This window comes from Pelophylax lessonae (genome assembly GCF_965119305.1).
Source record: "Pelophylax lessonae genome assembly, chromosome: 5".
In the NCBI taxonomy this organism is placed as follows: domain Eukaryota; kingdom Metazoa; phylum Chordata; class Amphibia; order Anura; family Ranidae; genus Pelophylax; species Pelophylax lessonae.
In genome coordinates, this window is record NC_138772.1 from 68,626,167 (window position 1) to 68,652,185 (window position 26,019).

Here is a 26,019-nt window from a genome sequence, read left to right on the forward strand (position 1 = left end):
CCCACAAGTTACTAGACTTTGGTGGCTAGTTTATCCCTTCCTCTTCTACCATAATCTTATTGCGATTTTTGGTGCACTTCAAATCCTAGAACCTTACTTTTTTGTGGCTTTATGCCTGAAATGCGTACCAAATCTGTATTTGCCATTCAACAGAGTGTTACCAGGGTCTGCCTAGGAGGCTGCAGTTGGATTTTGAGACATATACTAGGGCCAATTACCTAGAGGAACCCCATGCAAGCACAGGAAGAACATGCAAACTCCAAGCAGGAAATGTCTTGGCTAAGGCAGGCCATAGATGGTGCAAATTTCTTCCTTGCTTAGATCGTGAGTGAATCTGGCAGACTGGTTGTACCTAATTTGATCGATCGATTGATCAGCTTGGTACATTCAGCCTACGCATTAAAGTGTTACCAAACCCACAACAGTAAAATCAGTCGGTATATGCAGTAAAGCATGCTTGTTATACTCACTGTGGAACCTAAGGGGTAAAACTCTGCATTGTGTAAAAAGGCTGTTTGATCCTGTATGCACTGATCCTCTTCTTGCACTGTCTCCATAATATGCCCGGATTAGTTAGTCCAGAGTTACTGGAGTCAGGCTGCACATGCTCAGTTTGGTGTGTATTGCTAGTGCAGTATGAAAACTCCTCCTACAAGCTTTAACCAGACACTCATAGAAGTTGTAGGACTGCTACATACTGCTGATGAGAAAAGGTATTTAGCTGTTTATATTTACTAAAATAATTGCATTTCCATGTTCTGTGTACTGTGGGAGAGCAGATATAGTGAATGCAGAGTCCTGGGTTTAGTAACACTTTAACTTTTTCCTGCGGAACCAGCCGAGATTCAAACTGTGTATGACCAGCCTAAGATTGAACCCAGGACCCCAGTGCTGCAAGGCAAAAGTGATTTATCCAAAACTGATATTTTAGTTTTGGTTTTACTAATGGTTTACATGAAATTATATTTACTGTTGACTTCAGCAGAAGTAGATCATTTTCCCTTCTATTTATTTCACGATATGGAGATCTCAGGAAGAGAAGTGAGACGTCATGGTTGGTGCGGCTAAGCACAAAATGCCATCAACCAGCGAATGATGCAACTCAAAAGCATACCCCAAGCAAATTGCAAATCCCAGATCCGAAATACTAGTTTGGAGTGGACTGACTTTTTGATGGATTTTCTTAATAAAGAAAAATGAATCATTTATTTTTCCCAAAGAAGCACTGATCTAAATTTGGAAGATGATTGTTTCTGTTTTAATAACTTGTTACCAAAAAGTTTAATGAAAGTCGAGAAATAAAATTCGCTGAAGAGGTTCGTCCTTGTGAGAATGTGTTTGAGAAATGTTCCATGTTACATAAAAAAAAGGAAAAGTGGTTTCTATAAATGGGAGCTCCCAGGATACGAGAAGTGGATGACAAACGTTTACTAGAAAATCTGTCCTTTGTTGATTTAGTAACAGAGCTCCAGTTATATTAATTAACCACTTGTGTAGCAGCCTGTAATACTCTTCATTTCCAGACTATTTTTCAGTCTTCATCATTGTGATGAAAGGGGGCAAGCACCTGAAACACCTGGACACTTTTATTAGGCTGAAAACTTGTTTATCAAGTTTTTTTTACTATTATTATCATTATACAGGGTTTATATAGCGCCAACAGTTTGCACAGCACTTTACAACATAAAGGGAGACAATACAGCAACAATACAATTTGGTACAAGAGGGTTAGGAGGTCTGCTTCCCTGCGGGCCTCCTTCCCTTTCAAATGGACTGTCTCTTCCCTGACGTACCTAGGCATACAGCTTACAGACCGTTTTGACACACTTTATACAGCTAACTACCCCCGCCTCTTGGCAGACATCAAACAGGACCTTCTGCACTGGACCAAAACGGCCTTTACTTGGTTGGGGAGGGTCAACATTATTAAGATTAATGTTCTCCCCAGGGTGTTGTTTTACCTCCAGATGCTCCCTATCCCTTTGCCTCGTAGTTTCTTCCGCCTTCTAGACGGCCTGATTACGGGTTTCGTCTGGAATGGTAAATGCCCCCGCATTGCCCTGGCCACCCTGAAGCGTCCTATACACTTGGGAGGCCTTGGCCTTCCAGATGTGCGGCACTATTACCGCGCAATTGTCCTTCAGCGCATCCTCAACTGGCGCTTCCACACCCGCTCCAAGCTCTGGGTCCCTCTCGAAAAGTTCATGGCGTGCAGGAATCTTTCCTATGCCCCCTGGCTTTCCCGGGAATACCGGGGGCTGTCAGACAACGTCTCGCCCCTCACGGTCCATGCGCTAACAGTGTGGGACCGTGTGAACAAGCTCCTGGATCTGGCACCCCCTGTGTCCCCGTTGGCCCCCCTAGGGGGTTACCTTGGGTTCCCCCCTGGAGAACAGATGGCTTTTTTTGACCCCTGGGTGGACGACGGCAACGCCAGTTGCGGAAAACTGATGGAAAGTGGTAAACTCCTGCCCTATGAAGTCCTGCCCTATGAAGTCCTGAAGGCGCGTCACGGCGGGTCCCCTATGAATTTCTGGAAGTACCGGCAGCTACATCACTTCTTTGCTGTCCACGGCTCAACGATTCGTCCTCAGACATCTCTTACGCCCTTTGAGCGCCTGTTCATCCAGGACGACCCCGTCCCCCACATGGTTTCTGAGTTGTACCAACTACTGGGTGCTGCATCCTCCGCTTCTGCGCCCATATGCACTCGGCTTTGGGAGCGTGACCTGGGAATGCAGCTTACTGAGGCCCAGCTTTCTTGCCTGTTTCAACTGACTCACTCGAGTTCGGCGGACTCTAAGATGCAAGAAACAAATTATAAGCTCCTGACGCGCTGGTACCGGGTGCCAGCGGACTTGGCACACATCTACCCCTCGGTCTCCTCCGCATGTTGGCAAAACTGCGGCGGTACCGGTACCCTGCTGCACTTGTGGTGGGAGTGTCCGGTGATCGCCCCTTTTTGGCACGATGTCCGGGACCAGGTCAAAACTATCCTGGATCTGGACGTGCCACTTAGCCCCCTCCACTTTCTCCTGCATGTACCCTGCATGCCGCTCAGCTGATATAGACGTAGCTTGCTACCCCACCTCCTCAATGCTGCGAGGAGACTGATCCCAATTTATTGGAAGCGGCCGCAGGTCCCGGGCATGACGGAGTGGCGGCGGATGGTGGACACTATCCGAGATGCGGAGGACTGGGTCGCTAGATGTCGTGGGACATGGGAGCTCAATGACTTGAGGTGGCAACCGTGGGCTGACCACTCAGGGGGTCTGTCCGCGTTGCCCTCGAGCCTAGATCATGCCCTGCTGGTGTTGGCTGATCCTTCCCTAGCAGCCCTACCCGGGCCCAGCCCTTAGGTCCCTTTCTGTAGGCTGTCCTTGGTCTTCACATGGACGGGAGGATCCCGTGGGGGCGCGGCGTTGGCAGTGCTCCGGATTCTGGCAGGTACGATCTCATTTCCCCCCTCCTCTTTCTCCCTCCCTAGGCTTCTTTCTTTCTCTCCCTCCCCCTGCCCTTTCCTCATGTTTCCTTTCCCTGGTATCCCTGTTTCTGGACTCTTTCTTTGTTTTTCTTCCCTACATACTGCCCCATCTACCTCGAGTGGGCGATTTTTGTCAGTGTTTTGGAGGGCCTGCCGGAGTTAGTCATGTTGCGTCTCCCCTTCCTTCGGCCCCTCCGCTCGCAGAGCTGGCCTGAGGTCGGCGCAGATCTTCTGCCTGGTCCCATCCTGTTGACGGTTGCCCCCTACGGCCAGTTGGGGGCGGTTAGAGGTGCCTGGGGGGGCGCCAGCTGGGGGCGCTGTAATGGGGGCGGTTTGATGGAGGCTGATGCCCCCCTCCCCCTGTGGCGTGCCTCTGGGGACCTTCAGACGTCTAAAGTTGACCGTGACGCATAGATCCCAGCAGGCCGCCCTCTTATTTCTTCCACTGAACGATGGTTTTTGCACTATGTTGTGTTGATACACGCTACCCCTTTTACACCATGTTATGTACCACATTGCACTTTTATGCCCCTTGGGGTGCGGCTCTGTTCCGCTGCTACCCTTATTATGTACTTTTGTTGTTGTTGTCTCATACTTGTTTGTACTCAGGTACACTAAATAAAGATTCATTAAAAAAAAAGAGGGTTAGGAGGGCTCTGCTCCTGCTAACTTACAGTCTAATCGGGAGGGGCTTGTGGAACAAAAGGTAATAACTGTGAGGAATGAACTAATGGGAGAAATAGAAGATTTGGCTGAAGGCAGGATAGGCTTCCCTAAAGATATGAGTTTTCAAGGATCGCCTAAAAGTGGACAGAGTAGGAGATAGCCAGACAAATTGGGGTAGGGAGTTCCAGAGGATGAGAGAGGCTCTGGAGATCCCCTGGAGACAAGCATGGGAGGAGGAGACGAAGGAACTAGAGAGCAGGGGGTCTTGGGGAGGAGCGGAGAGGACGGTTTGGGTGATATTTGGAGACAAGATTGGAGATGTAGTTTGGGGGAGAGTTGTGAATGGCTTTGTATGTTATTATTACTATTTAAAATTTATTGGTTGAGCAATGGGAAGCCAGTGTAGGGATTGGCAGAGAGGGGTGGCAGACACTGAGCTGTTGGTAAAGTGGTTGAGTCTGGCGGCAGCATTTTTGATGGACTGAAGAGTGGATAGCTTGTGGAAAGAGAGGCCAATAAGGAGGGAGTTACAATAGTCAAGGTGAGAGAGCACAATGGTTCAACGGTTAAAAAGGGGCGAATTTTGGTAATGTTAGAGGTTACTACTTGAGGAAAGTATGGCCAACTGTATCTTATGGGTAAAAAAAACTTTCTGACCCCATAATGCAACCAGTCAGTTTCCTACCTCAAAGTATTTTCATTTTCATGCTATTCTTTTGCAATTCTAAGATTGGATGCCGTTTGATGTAAGAAAATACCTTTTTCTCTTTCATTCATTGACGGACACGGGTCCTGATATTTTTAACCATTGGGTTATACTGCCCCCTACAGGAGTAGGACACTAGGCAGAAAAAAACTCTGGTTACGGCCATGGGCAGTCCCACGGGGTATACTCCTGCTCTCTACTATAGGCCGTAAGTTTTTTTTTCTGCCTAGTCAGGAGTAAGGACCTAGTTCCTTGCTGGGATCTTTGGTCCTGCCAAACTTTTTTCTTTTTAGATGGAGAAACTTTTTTTCTCTTGGATTTTTCCTCTTAGATCTACAATCAGCTGCCGGACTGGGTGACAGACTGGATAAGATCCAGTTGTCACCCCAGTCTGGCCAGCGAGCGCGCGCCAACCTCAGCTAGGTTGGCCGTGAAATAGCCCCACTGAATGGGGGCTGGCCTGCGAGTTAAACTCCTCACGAGGTCGCATAGGACCAGGACTCGGCGCGAGTCACAGAATTCCCCCTGACTGACAGCCCCCCATTTTGATGGAGAGGGGTTCTGTCTTGAGCGGTGCCCACCTGGTTCCTGGTATGGTGAGTAGCTGTCCCCCCTCTCCCCCTTGAGGGTTTTGGGTTGGACGGCCCCTCCTTGGGACAGTCGGACCCCGGGTTCTCCATCTGTGACGGTCTACGCTGTTTTTATTTTGCCTATGTCGGCTTATATTGGCTTTTCTTTTTTTACCTTGGAAACAAACAAATATTTTATACATTATCACACTATCTGGACCTTTTTTCTGTTCCCCACCCGGTTGGATGCATGGATGGAGAGGAGTGAGGGCTGAGACTGCTGGACCATAAAGTGGGACCGTTCCTGGCCCAGGTGGCCAAACAAGCTCTGTTCGGTCTTAGTGCCATAAGGCATATAAGACCCATTCCTTCTGGTGAGTGAGCATTTCTGGTACTCTTCACGGCCCACCGAGTATCATCCCAAGACCATCTGGAAGTTGGGCACAGAGCACCTGCACTTTTTCACTAAAACAATCCTGAACTGTTTACGGTGTGATCTTTTATGGACTCTATATATGAACTTTTTTTGAGCACTCATTGGGACAATTAAGCACACAGCACTTTATTAATTGTATTCACAATATATTGAATTTCACTTATTCATTTATTTACTTTTATATTTATGCATCTATGAAATTATTTATGAATTTATTTTAATGTGATTAATTATTGTGTGCACCTGGTAATTTATGTTTACACCACCAATTAGCAAGCGCTGTAGGTAGCCCCTAATTTGAGGCTATACATTTTTACTGTTTAAAGCGGAGTTCCGGCCACAAAAAAAAAATTTCAATAAACATACCCCCGGGACAGTCAGGGCTAGTACATTCCACAATGGCTAGCCTCTGATCTGTCCCGGTTCGCACTTACCTGCAAGAAGAAATACTCACTTTTAAAATTTCTTCTCCAGCGTTGCCATCTCTGTTGTGGGCAGCTGAAGCCAGCGCGATCCTCTTCTGTGTCCTCTTCCGCGTCTTCTTCTCCCAGAATGCGCCTTCACCGGCCCGGCCAACAACTTCAGACTCTTCTCCTATTGGGAAGGAAATGAGTGGGAAGTGAGAACAGGCAGGGGAAACACTCAGCACCGTTAGTGACTGCTTTTCACACCCCCAGCCACCACAAGATTGCGCTAGTTTCCCGATAGAAGCGTCTCACTCCAGAAGGCCGCAAATTACCGGACAGCGCGGCATCTTGGTCCGTGCACGCACGCGGGGGGGGGGGGGGGGAGATTGCGCACAGGAACAAGACACTTCTTGCAGTGTAGCCCAGGTCGCTACTTCTAGTCGCCAATGCGACCTGGCGCCTGGGGTTTCTCGATCCCTGCACTATATTATTTTTTTCTTTATTTGCTATTTTCTTCCCCACAAAAGTGGAATTACCCTTTAATGCATTCTATGAATTAAAGCGGAGTTCCGGCCACAAATAAAAATTTCAATGAACATACCCCCGGGACAGTCAGGGCTAGTACATTCCACAATGGCTAGCCTCTGATCTGTCCCGGTTCGCACTTACCTGCAAGAAGAAATACTCACTTTTAAAATTTCTTCTCCAGCGTTGCCATCTCTGTTGTGGGCAGCTGAAGCCAGCGAGATCCTCTTCTGTGTCCTCTTCCATGTCTTCTTCTCCCAGAATGCGCCTGCACCGGCCCCTCTCGTCACTTCGGGTGCAGCGCCGCATTCCTCCACAGCTTCTGGCTTCTTCGCACCGGAAGTGAGGAGCGGGGCCGGTGCCGTCGCATTGATTCCTGGGAGCGATGACGTTCAGCTCCCAGGAATCATTGCAAACAGGAAGTGACGGCGCGGGGAGGAAGTGGAAGAAAGGTGAGAGTTTCTTTCTACAATAACAAGGTAAGTAAAAAGAAAAAAAAATCCTAACTATCCATTTCCTTTTCAGGTGAAGAAAAGCAAGCGGATGGCCACAAAATCGATTAGGTCGATTTTGTGGCCGGAACTCCGCTTTAAAGTGGTTGTAAACCCCATGTGTCATAAATAAGAAAGACTAACATATATGTTTACAGTCAGTACCATAAGCAAGTAAATCGAATTATTTGTACCTCTGTATTTTATTGTGTATTCCTGCCAGTGCATTTGCGGAGCGTTACCATCTACTTGAATGGGAGTTGTTGAAAGGCTTCCAACCCCTCCTGACTCGACATGAGGCTTACATTTTGAAGCAAAGTGATGCGACGCCAACGCTTCCTGTTTTGATAATGTGAACAGTACTGTGTGCTGTCCATAGTATAATTTACATAGTTAAAAACACCCCTCAAATGTCTGCTTTCAATGCCAGTATGAACTTAGCCTTATACAGTGATGAATGCTAATACTATATATACACTGTGACTGTACTAATGACACTGGCTGGGAAGGGGTTACCATCTAAGGGGCGATCAAAGGGTTAAATATGTGCCCAACTATGTATAATGTGTGTGGTGCTTTTACTAAGCTTTGCAGGGAATAAAAAAAAAAACAGCAAGATCGCCTGTCACTAATTGGAGCTGTGTGTTGTTTATAACACAGAGCTCTCTTTCCCTGAATGAGGTAGTCGATTAGCGGGTCAATCATTGGCCGACACCTGCTGATCGACGTGTGCTGTGACTACCAACAGCACAGCCAAGGGGCCGCAGACACCCCCTACCCGGAAGTGTTGGATCACATATCGGATCAGAACTTGACAGAGAGTTCTAATCCATCCCCACGCCATCCAAAATGAAAACAATAAATTGACTAGACATGCATTATAACTTTACTGCAAATATGCAACTGCACTTTAAGTTTACAACTATTGTACTGTATTCAGACATTATAAAGATGCCATTGTTTTAAATCTTTTTTCTTTGTGCTTTTCTACAGACCAAACCTGTTGCTTTCGCTGTACGGACAAATGTTGGCTACAGTTCAGCTCACGACGATGAGGTCCCGGTTCAAGGAATGGCCGTTTCCTTTGAGGCTAAAGATTTTTTACACGTCAAAGAGGTGAGGGAGAAGGTGCACTCATAGGGCTTGTTTACACGTGCAGCCATCATTGCAGCCCCTCTGTGGTGGATCACTTTTAAGCGGCATTTGACAGGTGGCCCAGAGGCACCACCTCTGTTAATCTTTGAAAGGCAACAGCATTGCTTAAAGGAGAAGTATAGGCAAAGCTTTTTTTTCCCTCCTATGAATTATAGAAGTGCAGTTAGTTCTGCACTCCTGTCACCCGTTTTCTGAAGCTGAACCCCACTGTCGGCTGACATCACAGAGCTAGTCCAGGCTCTAGAAAGATGCTGATCATATGGTTGGGATCCACCCAGAAGGCTGGATTGGCACCTGGCTCAGCCTCTCAGCAATCCGCCGAGAACCTGATCCAGTCTCTCCCGCTCCCTCCACAGCCCAGGGCCCCAATGAGCGCTGGAGGGGGAGAGCAGAGAACTGATGACTGCAGGGCTGCTGTTAGAAATCGCGGGGCCCCATACAGACTACCTGGCAGGGCCCCCCCAAGAAAATATTAAAGATATATTTAGCTAAAATTACAACAAAATCACTGTTAGCAGACACAAATATAACATAACTCACATAATTCCTGCTAAATCTAAAAAAAAACTATGTTAATAAATAAAAATGAAGATGAGATGAAAAAAAATATACAGGCTGGGCAGTTGGAGCTCCTGGATCAGAGAGACAGAGGGAGAGAAACAAAGTTACAAATAAACTCCTGAGCAGAGATAACATTAGAGCCAGTGCTGGGAGAGGGGGGCCACACAGGGAGGGGGATTAGTGAGGGACAACTGTCTTTCTCAGCAGATAAAAGCTGATAGCAGGGAGAGGAACAGAGATCAGATTCAGGTGCTGGAGGAAGATTTCTGTATTTGTTGTCCATCACTAATCCCCCTCCCTGTGTGGGTCCCCCTGTGTGCTCGGGCCCCCTACAAGAGAGGGCTGGTGGTCCCCCCTTATCAGCGCCCCTGGGTGACTGACAATCACTGCTCTCTGCTCAGAGCGGAGAGGGATAACTGAGCGATCAACTGTGTTTGATTGCTCAGTTCTTACTACAGAGCCAGCAGGGGACAAATGCAGCATCAGATCGATGCTGCATCCACCTAGGTGAGTATAAATGTTTTTTTTTTAGAACGCCATACTTTTCTTTTAACAATGCATGCATCACACTCAGTTGCAACACAGCCCTTTTCAATTGAATAGGTCACGTTTGACGTTGTTGCCTGCCAAACATGAACCATTGTATGTGTGTGTGTATATATATATATTTGTTTTACTAGTTTTCTTTATTTTGAGAAAAAAAGAAAGGTAAGTGTACATAACATAGAATACATATAGAAATGCGTCTAGTATTAACAGCATACTGTCAGTAATGACAATGGCACAATATGTAATAACAGAGAGTATGAGTTACGAATGAATGCTGCCACTGAACAAACTGAGATACAGTATCTCCCAAAAGTGAGTACATCCCTCACATTTTTGTAAATATTTTATTATATCTTTTCATGTGAAATCACTGAAGAAATGCCACTTTGCTACAATGTGAAGTAGGGAGCGTACAGCTTGTATAACAGTGTAAATTTTCTGTCCCCTCAAAATAACTCAACACACAGCCATTAATGTCTAAACCGCTGGCAACAAAAGTGAGTACCCCCAAAGTGAAAATGTCCAAATTGGGCCCAATTAGCCATTTTCCCTCCCTGGTGTCATGTGACTCGGTAGTGTTAAAATGTCTCAGGTGTGAATGGGGAGCAGGTGTGTTAAATTTGGTGTTATCGCTCTCACTCTCTAACTGGTCACTGGAAGTTCAACATGGGCACCTCATGGCAAAGAACTCTCTGAGGATCTGAAAAAAAGAATTGTTGCTCTACATAAAGATGGCCTAGGCTATAAGAAGATTGCCAAGACTCTGAAATTGAGCTGCAGCCTGGTGGCCAAGACCATACAGCGGTTTAACAGGACAGGTTCCACTCAGAACAGGCCTCACCATGATCGACCAAAGAAGTTGAGTGTACGTGCTCAGCGTCCTATCCAGAGGTTGTCTTTGGGAAATAGAAGTATGAGTGCTGCCAGCATTGCTGCAGAGGTTGTAGGAGTGGGAAGTCAGCCTGTCAGTGCTCAGACCATACGCCGCACACTGCATCAAATTGGTCTGCATGGCTGTCGTCCCAGAAGGAAGCCTCTTCTAAAGATGATGCACAAGAAAGCCTGCAAACAGTTTGCTGAAGACAAGCAGACTAAAGACATGGATTACTGGAACCATATCCTGTGGTCTAAAGAGACCAAGATAAACTTATTTGGTTCAAATGGTGTCAAGCGTGTGTGCCGGCAAACAGGTGAGGAGTACAAAGACAAGTGTATCTTGCCTACATTCAAGCATGGTGGTGGGAGTGTCATGGCCTGGGGCTGCATGGGCGCTGCCGGCACTGGGGGGCTACAGTTTATTGAGGGAACCATGAATGCCAACATGTACTGAGACATACTGAAGCAGAGCATGATCCACTCCCTTTGGAGACTGGGCCGCAGGGCAGTATTCCAACGTGATAATGACCCCAAACCCACCTTCAAGACGACCACTGCCTTGCTAAAGAAGCTGAGGGTAGAGGTGATGGATTTGCCAAGCATTTCTCCAGACCTAAACCCTATTGAGCATCTGTGAGGCATCCTCAAACGGAAGGTGGAGGAGCGCAAGGTCCCTAACATCCACCAGCTCCGTGATGTCATCATGGAGGAGAGGAAGAGGACTCCAGCGGCAACCTGTGAAGCTCTGGTGAACTCCATGCCCAAGAGGGTTAAGACAGTGCTGGAAAATAATGGTGGCCACACAAAATATTGACACTTTTGGCCCAATTTGGACATTGTCACTTAGGGGTGTACTCACTTTTGTTGCCAGCGGTTAAGACATTAATGACTGTGTGTTGAGTTATTTTGAGGGGACAGCAAATTTACACTGTTGTACAAGCTGTACACTCACTACTTTACATTGTAGCAAAATGTCATTTCTTTGGTGTTGTCACATGAAAAGATAAAATATTTACAAAAATGTGAGGGGTGTACTCATTTTTGTGACATACTGTTCATCAGTGGTCCTCAACCCTGGCCTACAGGGCCCACTAACAGGCCAGATTTTAGGTATTACCTTGGGGAGATGCAGACTAGAATACTGCAATCACTGAGCAGCAAATTATATCACCTGCGATGTATTTTAGTTATCTTGAAAATCTGGCCTGTTAGTGGGCCCTGTAGGCCAGGGTTAAGGACCACTGCTGTACATGACAACTTGCAATAACTAAAAAAAGCTAGGTAGACTGGTTTGGTGGTATAGTGTAGGTACGACATAGCATTGGTTATATTCTAAAGACTGTAGCGGGTAAACACCGAAAGGATGGTGAACAGAAGGAGAGTCTGCTGACCCCGTCCCCCTTAGGTGAGGGCCACACTTCTTCGGTCACCATTGTATACATTTTTATTGTGGTTGTGGTTATAGTGGTAAAACAGTGGTTAGATCACCTGCTTTTCCCACCTCCTGCCCACCCATGTAATCTAGGCCATATTCTGTGCTAACTTGTGACTTTAATGTATACTGATGCATGCTTATTTACTTTTTATCCTCTGCACTTTTGCCAGTAGACCTAAAAAAACAATGGTGGGTGTAATTAACAAGCTTCCTATGCTTGAAGGGAATGAGATAAATTACATCCACTGTAAACAAAAGTGTTTTTTTTGGAACCTCTGGTTTTCATGTGGTTTGGAGGTGCGTTATAGCACCTATAACTTTACAAATACGACTGAGACTTTTAATAAGACATGTTGGCGGTACCCTTGGACTTGAAACGGGAAGCATTTCCCATCTTCTGGCTTCTATATACGTACATACCAGTGTTAGTTCTCTTATAGATTAGCTTAAAAGCAAATCTTTACTGTATTTTTCTTCTCTTTGTAGAAATTTAACAATGACTGGTGGATAGGTCGGCTGGTGAAAGAAGGCTGTGAAATAGGATTTATTCCAAGTCCTGTGAAGCTTGAGAACATGAGGCTACAGCATGAACAAAAAGCAAAGCAGGGAAAATTCTACACTAGGTAAAGGCACTTTATAGTATGCCAAGCCTGTGCGCATTGGCCCACTTCAGTGTTAAAATGAGCTTCTAGAAATGTGTGACCTTCAAAACGGGTACCCTTGGTTAGAGATAAATTCACTATAGGGTCAAATGAATGTGGACAGCCCTCCAATTTATTGCGTATAGGTGTTTCTAGTGAAGGGTACTGTGAAGGGTACAGCATACAAAGCCTTTTTTTTCTAAATTTGTGCTTCCAACCTTGTGTAAAGTTAGGGGAGGACCCTTTTCTGTCCCAGCATGACTGTGCCCCAGTGTACATAGCCAGCTCCATAAAGACGTGGTTTGTTGTGGGGAAACTCAAGTGTCCTACACAGAGCCCCGACCTCAACCCTACTAAACACCTTAGGGATGATTTGGCAATCTGGTTGTGAGCCAGAATTTCTCAGTTAACATCAGTCAATGACCTAAATAGGCACAAATTCCCACAGCCATATTCCAAAAGTTTGTTGAAAGCTTTCCTAGAAGAGTAGAGTCACAAAGGAGAGCCAACTACATTGATTCCCTTGGATTTAGGATGAGCTGTCAAACAAGTGCCAACCTGGTGAAATAGCTTGTCTGCGAGCCACAAATAAACTAACATAGGATCAACCTGGGCCCTTTGTTGTCCTTGAAGCCAATTATCGGGGAGAGAACTTGGGTTCTAGGTGATCCCTGAGGTAGTCTCCACTAAGGCATTGAAACTCCACTAAGGCAAATCATGGAAGAATGCCGGTCAGCATTCCCAAAACAATACTTAACTTCCAATCAAGTTAAAGCCTCGAAGGCTGCTTGGACAGGTGAATAAAGTGACCCCAGTAGATGCAACCAGTTTAGCAGTGGGAGCTTCGTAAGAAAAAGTAGACAAGTTCTATCCCTGAGACTCACCACTATCACCAAAGTGGAAAGAGAGGGTAAAAGAATGATTTTGGAAGTGGCGAGAGATATTCGTGGAATGACTATGATGTGGGCTGTGCCAAAAGTGGTCCAACGCAGTGTTTCTCAACCTTTTTTCAGTCAAGACACCCTTTAAAATATGGACAATCTCGAGGCACCCCCATGCTAAAATGTAAAAACTATTCTAATAATTTACATAATGCAGCAACAGCCACACACGTAGGAGAACCAATATTAGAAGTGCAAACTGGTACTGACTAGTATTCTCATGTTTCTCTTCTTCCTCAGTTGTTCTCCATCACTCAGCTAATGTTACCCCAAAGCTGATGGATAGAGGCAGGTGAGGGTCAAACAATGATGCTACACAGGCGACTGACATTCTCCTTATCAACTGATGTCATTGGTCATTAGGTCAGCAGCTAGAAGGTTGTAATGCTGCACAATGAAAACCTGTGGCTTTGTGTAATTAAAAGGCAGGCTTCATCCACCCGCTGCCTTCTATACAATTTTTGGGCAATTTTTAGGCATTTTGCTAAGGCACCCTGGTTGAAAAAGGCTGGTCTAACCTGAGATTTCAGAGCAGTTGAGGCCTGCCACAGAGTGAGGTGAGAACTTAAGACCCAACACTACAGCGCCTGTGTGATGCTTAGGTGTCCACAAATGTTTGGTCATATAGTGTTGTCAATTGCTCATCCTAAAAGGTTGGAATACATGTTTGCAGGGAATATATGGTGCTTTTGTATAGATGTTTGATTTATTATTAGAGTGGACGTTCAGTCAAACACAAACTTAACTTAAATTTACTCCCACCCCTATTGTAAGCCTATTTTATCTACTCTGTAAAGCATGGTTGTCCAACCTGCGGCCCTCCAGCTGTTGCCAAACTACAGGACCCATGAGGCATTGCAAGGGAAGTCCCATGAGGCATTGCAAGGCTGACAGTTGTAAGCATGACTCCCAAAGGCAGAAGCATGATGGAACTTGACTTCCAAAGGCAGAGGTATGATGGGACTTGGCTCCCAATGGCAGAGGTACGATGGGACTTGGCTCCCAATGGCAGAGGTATGATGGGACTTGTAGTTCAGCAATAGATGGGGGGCTGCAAGTTGGACACCCATGCTGTAAAGGAAAGATCTGTAAACTTGCCTATGCTGAGGGCACTCCAGTTCCGTCACATGATCAGGTCCCAGTGCCTGCTTAGGTTAAGGAAGAGGTCACCGACAACAGCTGCAGAGCCTGTGCGATGACCTCACCCATAGGCTTACTATGGGACATCCATTGTCATCTGTCCGTCCTCTGCACTAAAGCCAGCGCTAAAACCCGATCATGTGACTGGACCAGAAAGCCCTCAGAATAGGTAAGTATACAGATTTTTCCTTTCACAGGGTAGATAGAATAGGCTAAAAATGGGGGGTGGGAGTAGATTTAGGTATAGTTAGTGTTTGACTGAATTTCCACTTTAAAGTCAAAACTAAAAATAATTTAAAAAATATTTGTGTTTAGCCAGGTACTGTAAGTGTGAATTATGGCAAATATTTAGTAGTAAATAGTAGCTAGTAAATAATAGTAGTAAATAAGAAAATAGGAAATAATAGGTCTTTTTTTATCCAGCCACCAATTTAAATTTTGGGATTCTTTTCACATGTTTTCAATTTCTCCTGGGCTGTTTTTTTTGTATAAAGCCTGTTCTTTTTTTATAGAACTCAATAGTATGGGTGTCTAAGGCTCCTTTTACACAGCAGTCTGTCAAACGGACTCCGCTTTTCTCAGCGGGGGATCGAGACGCCGATCCCTGGCTGAGCAGGAGGATGACAGCTGTGTCTCCATGCTGTGTGCGGAGACAGAGCTGTCAGGTCCCCATGCATCTCTATAGGGGAAATCGGATGGGAACGGACCGTCAGTCCGTTCTCATCCGATTCTATCCGATCCGATCCGCTGGACGGATGGAAAATAGGATTTCCATCTGTCCAGATTTGACGGATCGGATCAGATCGGGTGTCAGCGGACATGTCTCCGCTGACATCCGATCCCCCATAGAGATGCATGGGGGGACCGTTCAGATCCGCCAAAAAAACGGACAGGCGGATCTGAACGGTCCGCCTGTGTGAAAGGGGCCTTAATCTCAGGTTTCAATAAACAAAGGCATCCAAAAGGCAGGCAGCTACTATTGTCTTTTCATATAACCCTTAGTTCTATGCGAAAACTTTGTAATGTATTAAATGTTTATTTGTTAAAGATTATATACAGATATAAATAATATGTTTTAAATCATGAAATTAAAATGAATTGGCCTAAAACCATTATAGTTTTTCTTTTAATAAAGTGATCCTAACAAAAAACTGACACAAGTAAAATTGAATTGTGGAGTGTCATATTTTTGACAAAATGTGCAGCACATTTCATTTTAGATGGAAGCATCATTTTGATATTAAGTGAAGCGACTTGTTTTTTGCAACTTTTATATTTGGCTGTTTAGGCTTTTTTATTTTTTTTTTGTTTATTTTATCTGAGAAATCTCAAAGAAAAACTATTTTTTCCAAAAAAAAAAAATATTGCCAGGATGAGATGGGAAAACATGATTATTTGAAATATTTGTGGATATTGTAATTATTATATTGTTACAGCAGTTTGTTTTTCCCATACAGAAATTACATGAATTTTCAAGGGAAGTTCAGGGACCCCTATTAAGATGGGATTATTTTTGGATGCTTTGGTATTCCGGAACTTGGCAAGTCTAAGATGTATGGATGCCAAACCGCTTCATTCATATAGTAATAGCAAAGCAAGAGTTTTCTGCAGATGTGCCTGCTTTTCATTTAAAGAAAATTATGCCTAAAGCATCCATGTTATATAACCCCAAAATATTTTACGACAAAACAACACTTTTGTGGTATCCACATATTCTAACTCTTGTCTTTGTGGGGATTATGGATATATACTACAGAGGAATGGGCTCTTCCAACGATGCAATGGGATCTAAGGGACTTTAATGATGCAATTGGATCTAATGGAATCTAAAGATGCAATGAGATCTATAGGATCTAATGATGGAATGGGATCCTCCAATTCTTACTCCATGCTGACATCATCAGGCTGTAGTGGAGGGTGTGACACAGACACAAATTATAGGAGAGTGTCAGATGCTAAATGTCGATAATTTTGTAAAATTATGTTTATGGATTGATTGACCCCTGCTAAAAAATGACCTGCTTTTAAGTAGGCCATACTTCTTAAAAAGATATTGTTTTGTAGAATTAACTACATATTTGAGAAGACTCATTAACCCAACTGCAGGTTTTAGTAAAAATATAAAAAGAAATTGCAATGCAGAATGGGGGAAAAAGCAGCTGTAAAGGATATATGTTCGCTTCTTCTCCAGCCCTGTCCCCATAGACTCACTGCTTTGCAATCCAGTCGTAGTGCTCTTCTGGGTTGACACCTGTGCCATTAAACCCAATTCCCGTGAGCCCAACAAGCTGCCCAGGACTCACAGGAAAGTTCCGTAGTTTTCTAAGCAGCATTCGGAACACGTTCACTGTGAGGAGGAAGAGGACTCATGGCGTCACGTGACTGGACCAAACTCCAAAACCATAGTATTATTATTAATAATATCATACAAGATTTATATAGGGCCAACAGTTCACGTAGCGCTTTACAAAATGAAGTCATATGGTACAGTTACAATACAATTCAATAAAATAGAACTCACAGGCCCCTACTAAAAACGATTTATATTCAGATACAAAAATAAGGGGGCTGAGGGGTGCTGAGGCAGCAAACAGAAGTGAGAGGGGAATCCGGAGGTGGGCTTTAGTGTGGATTTATAGCCAAAAATGTGTTTTTAGCTTTGGATAGGGTAGGGAATGTATAAAGCCCATAACAGTTTTTTTGTTTTTTTTTTGCTGTCTGTGTACCATTGGGGAGATTTACCTTTATTTCCCCTCTCAGAGACACTAGTGGGAGTTGGATGAAATCTCTCAAAGTGGAGGGATTTCCCCTTCTGCACAGTTTTCCTCAGAACAGTGGTCCCCAATGGAAGGTTTCCCATTATTTTTTGTTCGAAAATAACTTGAAAATTTTGAATATCTTCTTACTTGCTGTTTCAGTCACAATAGACATAAGCACAAACAGAGTGGGGAATCTACGCAATGGGGATCCAGACAGCAACAATTTGAATATACTGTATAGCTTTTCTCTATAAGAAAAGGAGATACACTTTAACTTTTAATAAAATTAAACAATAACAAAATTAGTTTGTTTCAGTGGAACTGACAAACCACGTTTAAGGATTGCCTTCATACAAAATGGGGTTTTGGATATAAAGTGAAGATAGATCATTATTATTGAAATTGTACTTTGTGTGCTCAGCGCTCTTGTCTAGTGCTGTAAAAATTTTCATTGATTGTGTACATTCACTACCATTTTTACAACAGTAGAAAACCGTCTAACGCTTTCCTTCTCACCAGTAAAACCGGGGGAAATTCCTCTTCCAGCTTGGGTGATGTGGTACCTAGCTCTAGAAGATCAACTCCACCATCATCTGGTAAGAAATAATTTCCAAAATCCCATGTGTCCCCCTTATGTTAAGTCATTCTCCTCCAATATGATTCCCATTGTCATGTTTATTGTTCCTTTAGCTGTCCCTTCGACGTTGCTCCGACAATCTTCTCATAGGAGATTCCTCTGGAAGCCTCCTCTACCACTCTGCTCTGCTGATCACATAATGATCAATAACAATTTGAAAACTAACCTAGCCAAATATTTTTTATTTTAGTCATTGGAGAGATTCAGGATAGATTTAGGAAGAGCTAAATTTCTATCAGGTTTGTATTCCTGTCTGTGAATCAAATTGGTTTGATTTTCTCTCACTTCCTATTTCTGTCAGAGGTTGTCACCAGGGCAGGAAGGCCCAAACGGCAACAAAACATCCTCAGAAGTTCTAACGCATCTCCTCTGTACCCTGCTCTACTTAAAGGTTGATACACTCAGACCAGGGTTCCATTGACACGAAGGCTCCATTCACACCTGAGCGTATTGTTTTCAGGCTTTTTTTGGGCATTTTTGCAGGCGTTTGTTCTTTGTTCAGGCATTTTTCAGGTGTTTTTTCCGGATGTTTTTTGCAGGTGTTTTGGAGGCAGGCATTGACATCTAACAAAAACTCTTGTAATCTGCCAAAAAAGAAGCTCATGTACTTTTTTGCGCTTCAGGTGTTTTGCTTCAGGTGACAAAACGCTCATATGTGAACAGGGGCCATTGAAATGAATGGGATTTTGCTTGTTGGGCGTTGTGAGACTTCAGAGATGAGTGTTTTACGGGCTGAAAAACGCTCAGGTTTGAGCAGGGCCTTAGGCTCAGTTCACACTGCAACGACTTGGGATCCGACTTGTGAGACCCCAAGTCTCGTGACATGTGAAATCCCATGTTAGTCAAAGATGGCTATCTTAATTGGCACTACTGAAGTGGCTCTGACTTGAAAAAAGGTTCCTGTACTACTTCAAGGCGACTTCTACCTGACTTGTGCCCATAGACTTTACAGAAGTTGCCGCCAAGTCTAAACCTCATCTATATTGATGTGATTTTGATCTGACACAACAGAAAGATTACCCATGCTTTCCCTGAAAGTTGCTTCAAAGTTGCACTCAGTAGTACTCAAGTCGCTAAGAAATACCTTGGGAAAGTCGCACTGTAAGTCACACAACTTTCGGGTCATGGCAGTGTGAACCAAGCCTAAGGGTTCCTCCAGAGGTTGCTAGGGGTTCCTCAAGCAATTTCTGCCTCTCAGATAATTCCACGGACACCATTGATCTTTTTATCTTTAGAGGGGAAATTTTTCCCATTGACCATAGATGTAAGAGACATTCTTCCCACTGACCATCACACTAATGTATTGTGAGTTGTAGATATAGTGATTTTTAGCAGGGTTCCCTGAGACTGAAAAGTTGTTATTTTAAGTGTTCCTCATACCTTGAAAATGTTGTGAAAGGCTGACTTAGACAAAGTGAAAAACACAGTACTTCAGTTATAAGGCCACATGTACACGGGACGTTGTAAATGGCCGTTTAGGAGCAGTTGGGCGTTTTTTTCAGAAGCCCCTGAACCCACCTACATGTTATCTTATCTGTCTATGTACACAGGGTCGTTTACAGTCATTTGCAGGCAGTTGAGTTCAGGGACGCTGTTTGGAAAGCAATTATTTGCGTTCGAACGTGTGTTTAACGGCGTTTCAAACGCAAAAACGTGACCGAACGTGATGACCCGCGTTCAGCGCTCGCGTTTTTCCATTTTAAAGGGCAATGATTTTTTTGACCTCTAGGAACGGTTCTAAACGCAAACGCCCACTAAACGCGGGTGCAAACGCGACCTAACGGCCGTTTTAAACGTTCTTAAAATTCCAGCATTCAACGGGACTTTTAACAACGTCCCGTGTACATGGAGCCTAAGAGTCCAAATGACAGTGAGCTTTGAAGTAAATAACAAGTACCAAGCATACCAGAATACAGACTCGGTTGTTTTCCCATGTATAGCAGAATTTGTCACACATATACCTTTCTTTCAAAGGCCTAATTTTGAAAGCCGGATGTGTGTCTTTCTTTGGTATAGTGTCATAATATAAGATGTAAGTCTTTTTTATAGCCACAAACTGATGTGTATTGTTTTATTTATGGTTGTTCTCTTTTGATTATTTTTTTTGGTTCAATGTGATATATGGAAATTGGAAATAAACCCGGAGAAAGAGTTGTTATTCCAGCAGCTAAACAGATTGATTTCCGTAGCCAAATGCTCCACTTTTGCTCCAATTTGCATAAATCCACTCTTTAATTTTACTTAGATTTGACCATCTTTGTCTACCCAGAAAAACCCAAACCCGTAAAAAAAAAAAAAAATGTCTTTGTTATATACAGTCTGAAGACAGACAGAAACCTGGGCTGTGCAAAATAAAGACCTCACAACTGATACAATTTGTTTTCTTGTTTTGATCCTTGGGTCCATCCACAGAGTTTCTTGACTGGCTACCATGTCAGATTTTAGAGAATGATTTGTTATATAAAAAGCAGCCCACCGAACCTTTCCTGCTTCTTGCTATTCCACTGGGAAGCATAACTGTATACAGCCATTACCTATTTGGGAAGAGGGGGATCCAACACTATAGAAAGTCAGAAATCACAATTACAGTGAAAGGAGATAGTAACTGTAGAAAGTATAGACAGTAATAGTACATTTATTGTATTGTGTAGTAAAACAGAAGTTGGTGGGAGGAGCCACTGAATGCAGCAGGGAAGCTGGAAATTGACACTCTAAGAAGTGTCAATTTCTGAACAAACTTCAGGAGGTCGGTTCAGAGTGGCAATTTGTGGCACAGGAAGCTGAAAAAGTAAGCATTTACTTTTTCCTTTACTGGGAGGATATTTAGGCCCCCTTCACACCTGAGCATAGCAGGAACGTGTGTTCCTGCATGCCATTTTGGGGTGTTTTTCACGTGGTAATGCTTGTTGCGCTTAGGGCACCCCAATTACTTAAATGGGCTGCCCTACTGGGGGCAAACAACCCAGATGGGCAGAAGTTCACTAATCTGTGAAAAGCTGGGTGTAAAAATTGTCTAACAGTTTTAGAATATTTTATGTAGATTTTACACAGCGTCCCAATTTTTTGGAAATTGGGGTTGTACAGATTCTTGTTCCAGGACAGTGAGTCACTAGACATTGAAGGAAGAATCAAGATGACAGACCTGAAGCCTGCACCTTCAACATGTCAGCAGTGGCACCTGTTTTATTTTATTGGTCGATATAGGGCAAAACAACAAATTTCCTTTAATGGCCCCTCCCCAGCATTTAACACATACTGACCATTTTTTCTTCCCTTCCCCTGCCGCTCCATTAATCCACTGAGTGAAAAATATACCCGGTATTTCCAGGTGTGGAGGAGCATGTGATTATGCCATATGTCAGTATTGGTGCTTGGTGATTGGCCCAGCACTGTCACATGGGGGTGGGATGAGCCATCAGCCCTGTATAAACTCCAAATGAAGTGACTCTGATCTTACACAAACCCTAATTTTCTCAATCCCTATGGCTGAATTGACCAAAGAGGGGGTGTAGGAAAGGGGAGTGTGCATCGTTGGGCAGGAAAAGGTACCGGTTTGGCTCTGCATGGGCAGGTATAAGGTTCACTTCAAGCCTTAAACGTCCTCATTTTTGCAGTTGATGCTCATATTTAGTCAGCTGCATTGTTTGCTTTTTATAGCTCAATGTATGGCTGCCATTTTTAATCTAAACAGGGAGAAAGCACTTACAACTCTGTATTGTATGGCAATAGCTAGGCAAGCCTCTCTGTATTTGGAAACTGGAAAATTCCTTTAAGTTAACTTGTTTCTGACATTTCTTTTTCAGGTAAAATTGTATAACTGTAATCCAATGCCCTCTGTATCCCCACCTGATAATTGTACATGGTTTGTCTGTATATAGCTATAGACTTAGATGCCACTGGCTTAGAGGCAGAAGAGCTTGATATCCCAGCCAACCACCGATCCCCTAAACCCAGTGTAAACAGTGTAACATCACCCCTCTCCAAAGAGAAAAGAATGCCTTTTTTTAAGAAGGTAACCAGCTCCGGTGTGACGCTCGCCATCCGCACTGCTGCTCTTTGTTACGCATTGCAAGTCCTGTTAAATGTCCGTCTCTCGACATGTCAATAACATGCATGCCTTTGTTGTTCTTTGTTTCTTTTTCATGCTGCTTGTAGCTAAACAGAAGCAAAAATCGGTAAGTTCACTGTGACATGGGTGAAGAGTTTACCTAGCCACTGGCATCATGAGTACAGAGTTTACTTGGCTTCTTCATAGAGTGGGTCATCCAGAAGTACATAGTTACATAGTTAGTGAGGTTGAAAAAAGACATCAGTCCATCCAGTTCAACCTATGATGTGTGTGTGTTTACTTTTAACCGTACATTGTATACCCCTGTATGTTGTGGTCTCTAAGGTGCCCATCTAATAGTTTTTTGAAACTTTCAATGCTCCCTGCTGATACGACTGCTTGTGGAAGAGAATTCCACATCCTTACCATTCTTACAGTGAAGAACCCCTTACACACTTTATGGTTAAACCGCCTTTCCTCTAATTTTAGTGAGTGGCCACGTGTCTTATTGTATTTCCTTTCTCTGAATAGTTTGTTCCTTATGCTAGGGTCACCAGTACAGTATTTGTACATTGATATCATATCCCCCCTCAATCGTCTCTTCTCCAGAGAGAATAGGTTCAGTGCTTGTAGTCTTTCCTCATAGCTGATGTCCTCCATTCCCCTAATTATTTTTGTTGCCCTTCTCTGGACTCTTTCCAGTTCCAGCACATCCTTCCTGAGGACCGGTGCCCAGAACTGAACAGCATACTCCAGATGTGGCCGGACCAGAGTCTTGTAGAGCGGGAGAATAATCTCTTTATTTCTGGAGTGAATCCCCTTTTTTATACATCCCAGTATTCTGTTGGCTTTGCTTGCAGCGGCTTGGCATTGCATGCCACTGCTAAGCCTGTTGTCCACCAGTACCCCCAAGTCCTTTTCCATCCTAGACTCACCCAGAGGTTCCCCCCCTAGTGAGTAGCTTTCTTTCTCGTTTCTGGCCCCCAAGTGCATTACTTTACATTTTTCAACATTAAACCTCATCTGCCATGTAGTTGCCCACCCCGTTATTTTGTTCGGGTCCGCTTGCAAGGTTTCCACATCCTGCATAGAAGATATTGGCAAGCCTAGTTTAGTATCATCCGCAAATACTGAGATTGTACTAGATATCCCCCCCCTCCTCTAGATCATTTATGAATAAGTTAAACAGGATTGGTCCCAGGACAGAACCCTGGGGGACCCCACTTTCCACACCCGCCCAATCCGAGTACTCCCCATTAATCACCACCCTCTGGACTCTCCCCTGGAGTCAGTTCTCTATCCAGGTACTCACCTTATGGTCCATACCTACCTTCCTTAGTTTGTATAGTAAGCGTTTGTGGGGAACGGTGTCAAAGGCCTTTGCAAAGTCCAGATACACCACATCCACAGGCTTTCCTTTATCTAGGTGGCAGCTCACTTCATCGTAGAAGGTTAATAGATTGGTTTAATTAAATAAAGTAACTGCGCCAACCCTGATGCAGCAAAAACCAAGGGCGTAGGTTTTTATTACGGTGCCTTCAAAGTCCATTTTCTTTCCCCCCTCTTTTTTCGTATTAATAGATTGGTTTGGCAAGAACGATTTTTCATGAATCCATGCTGATTATTACTAATAATACAGTTTTCATTACTAAAGTCTTGTATGTAGTCCCTTAACAACCCCTCCAAAATCTTGCAGACTACTGATGTTAGGCTGACCGGCCTATAGTTTTTAAATATTGGTACCACGTTGGCTTTTTTCCAAGTACCATAGACAGACAATAATGTCTATACTGTTGTGTGAAGATCATGGACTTCATGTATGACAATAAGAGAAGAGCAAAGCTCTAGTGCTTCCCGTTTATACCAATTACATCCCAGGTGCCATGTATCGACTGCTGCTTACAGAAGTTAAGCAAGCATCTGAGGCATAGCAGACGAATGGTAGAATAGTGTCAAATCCTTCAAGCAGTCTGTTCTTTCTTGTTTTTTTTTTTTTTTTTTCTACTTTAAACACTTTTGTCGAAGGATAGGTTAATTCCAAGCTATGTTTAGAGCTGAATTCTGGATTGTCCAGCTTAAATGCACATTTTGTCTAGGGGATGATGAATAAAGTGAAATACTTACTATATTCCTCGTCCCCTTGGCATTCAGTGGCCTCCTCTTGCTATCCAATGTTCCTGGAATGAAGATGGGCCTTCAGAGTCCTTAAGAACATTTGCAGGACCTAAGAGGAGGAAGCCTATGGGAGCAAAGAATAGGGTATTGAGAATGCAAGCAAGAGAGGACGCCATCATCTATATGTAAACCGTTTATTAAAACTGAAAAAAAAAGAATAATTGCACTCACTGCATAAGGTTGAAAGTCAGCATGTCAAACAAGCCAAAATGAAATCTTCTATGAAGCCGTCATGATAAGCAGAGATGGGCAGGCAAGCGGCTGGTGGATGCAAAGCTGCGCAGGGAAGCTGCTGGTGAGACAGGGAGAAGAACTGCTGTCAAGATGAAATGCAAGCTCTCCAGAATGTGGTCAGTGGCTTCCAGATTGCTTCTCAGCACAGCTCTGCATCCACCAGCCGCTTGTGTGCCGATCTCTGCTTACCATACCCGCTTCACAGAGGACTCCATCTTGCCTTGTTTGAAATGCTGACTTTCAATCTCATGCAGTGAGTGCAAATATTATTTTTTACCCCGTTTTAAAAAAAAAACTGTTTACACTTAGATGGTGGTGCCCTTTATTGCTTGCTTTCTTGCACCTAATGTGCATTAGGTGACTCAGGACCTGGTCTAGGTGAGCAGCAACCATCACCAACGGTGACTTTTTATTGAACTTTGATCCAAGCTGTCACCCAGTGGCCCTGCAGCGCCATAGTTTTTAACCCTTAAATAGGGTAAGTATTTCACAATTTTCCTACTCCCAAAAAGAGCATTTAACCCTTGTTGTGTGGACGATGACCCACTGTAACCTTTTCTGTAGTACAGAGTTCAGCTTTGAATTGACTTGCTATTGTAAGACTCACTACTGCTGCTAGAAGCATGTTCCAAGCATCCACTACTTCTGTAAAAAAATATATTTCTAAACCGCCTAATATGCAATAATTATATACTGAGGTACATACACCAGCAAATAGCATTATAGGGCCATACTGTCCAAAACTGGGAACCAACGTCTTATGGCTCTGGGGATCTCTGGGGTAGAGCTGTGTGATCTTGGCACAGAAGATCCCAGTTCAGAAGGTCAGCATGGCATTGGTGGCATGGCAAGATCATGCAGTGTAGGGTTCCCAGCACTGAACCCCCAAGCAGGGCTTTGTGGTCTTGGCAAAGAGGGTCTTAGCACAGAAGGCCAGAATGGTTGCTGTTAGTGTAAGTGCAGTCTCAGAGTAGACTACCACTCATTACACCCCCAGCAATGGAAGCTTGGTGCCAAGATCATACAGTGCCAACATCCTGGCACAAGAGTGTTTGGCTACAGGGTTTTGTTTACTGTTAGAGACATGTTTGGGTCCTATGTTAGTGTTAGATTGGTTGCAGTGACTTACAAGTAATAATAAAATTCTGAGCAAATAATCTTATTTAGTAAAACAGAGCAATGAGGGACAAGATTCTACAAATTGCAGTAACCTATAGCAACCAATCACAAAACGTCTCCTGCATGAACTGCCAGCAGCTTCCGAAATTTGGTTGTCAGGGGTTTACTTATTTGAATGCTTGTATTTCTCTAATGAGTCAGCTTCATGTAGCATTAATAACTTATGATGCCAGTGGCTTCTGTACACAGAACAGACCTATCTAACAAATGATTTTATATTGCCTTTCATTGCTTCCTGTGCTTTAAGTACATTATCTGTCAATGGTTTCTGTTTGTCTGTCTAACTTCTCTTTGTCGTCAGTATAAGTTTATTATCCATTACAGATAAATGTATCTCTATTTCTCTTCCTTTGTAAGATTGTCTGTAATAAATTGTTTATTTAATTAAGATGATATGATTGAAGA

General features: G+C 43.8%; 1 protein-coding gene across 15 annotated transcripts in view; it reads left to right on the forward strand.

The window, feature by feature from the left end:
• The window catches only part of CACNB2 (calcium voltage-gated channel auxiliary subunit beta 2), a 519,021-nt gene that overhangs the window by 449,272 nt on the left and 43,730 nt on the right, over positions 1–26,019 (forward strand). For 10 of the 15 annotated variants that reach the window (XM_082259433.1, XM_082259426.1, XM_082259439.1 and 7 more), the window contains 4 exons: positions 8,278–8,400; positions 12,347–12,483; positions 17,861–17,937; positions 21,857–21,990. In XM_082259433.1, the coding sequence (XP_082115559.1) occupies positions 8,278–8,400; positions 12,347–12,483; positions 17,861–17,937; positions 21,857–21,990 (471 nt within the window). Of the gene's footprint in view, positions 1–8,277; positions 8,401–12,346; positions 12,484–17,860; positions 17,938–21,856; positions 21,991–22,133; positions 22,154–26,019 lie in introns of all 15 variants that reach the window. The other 5 variants (XM_082259437.1, XM_082259436.1, XM_082259431.1 and 2 more) reach the window with 1 other exon arrangement.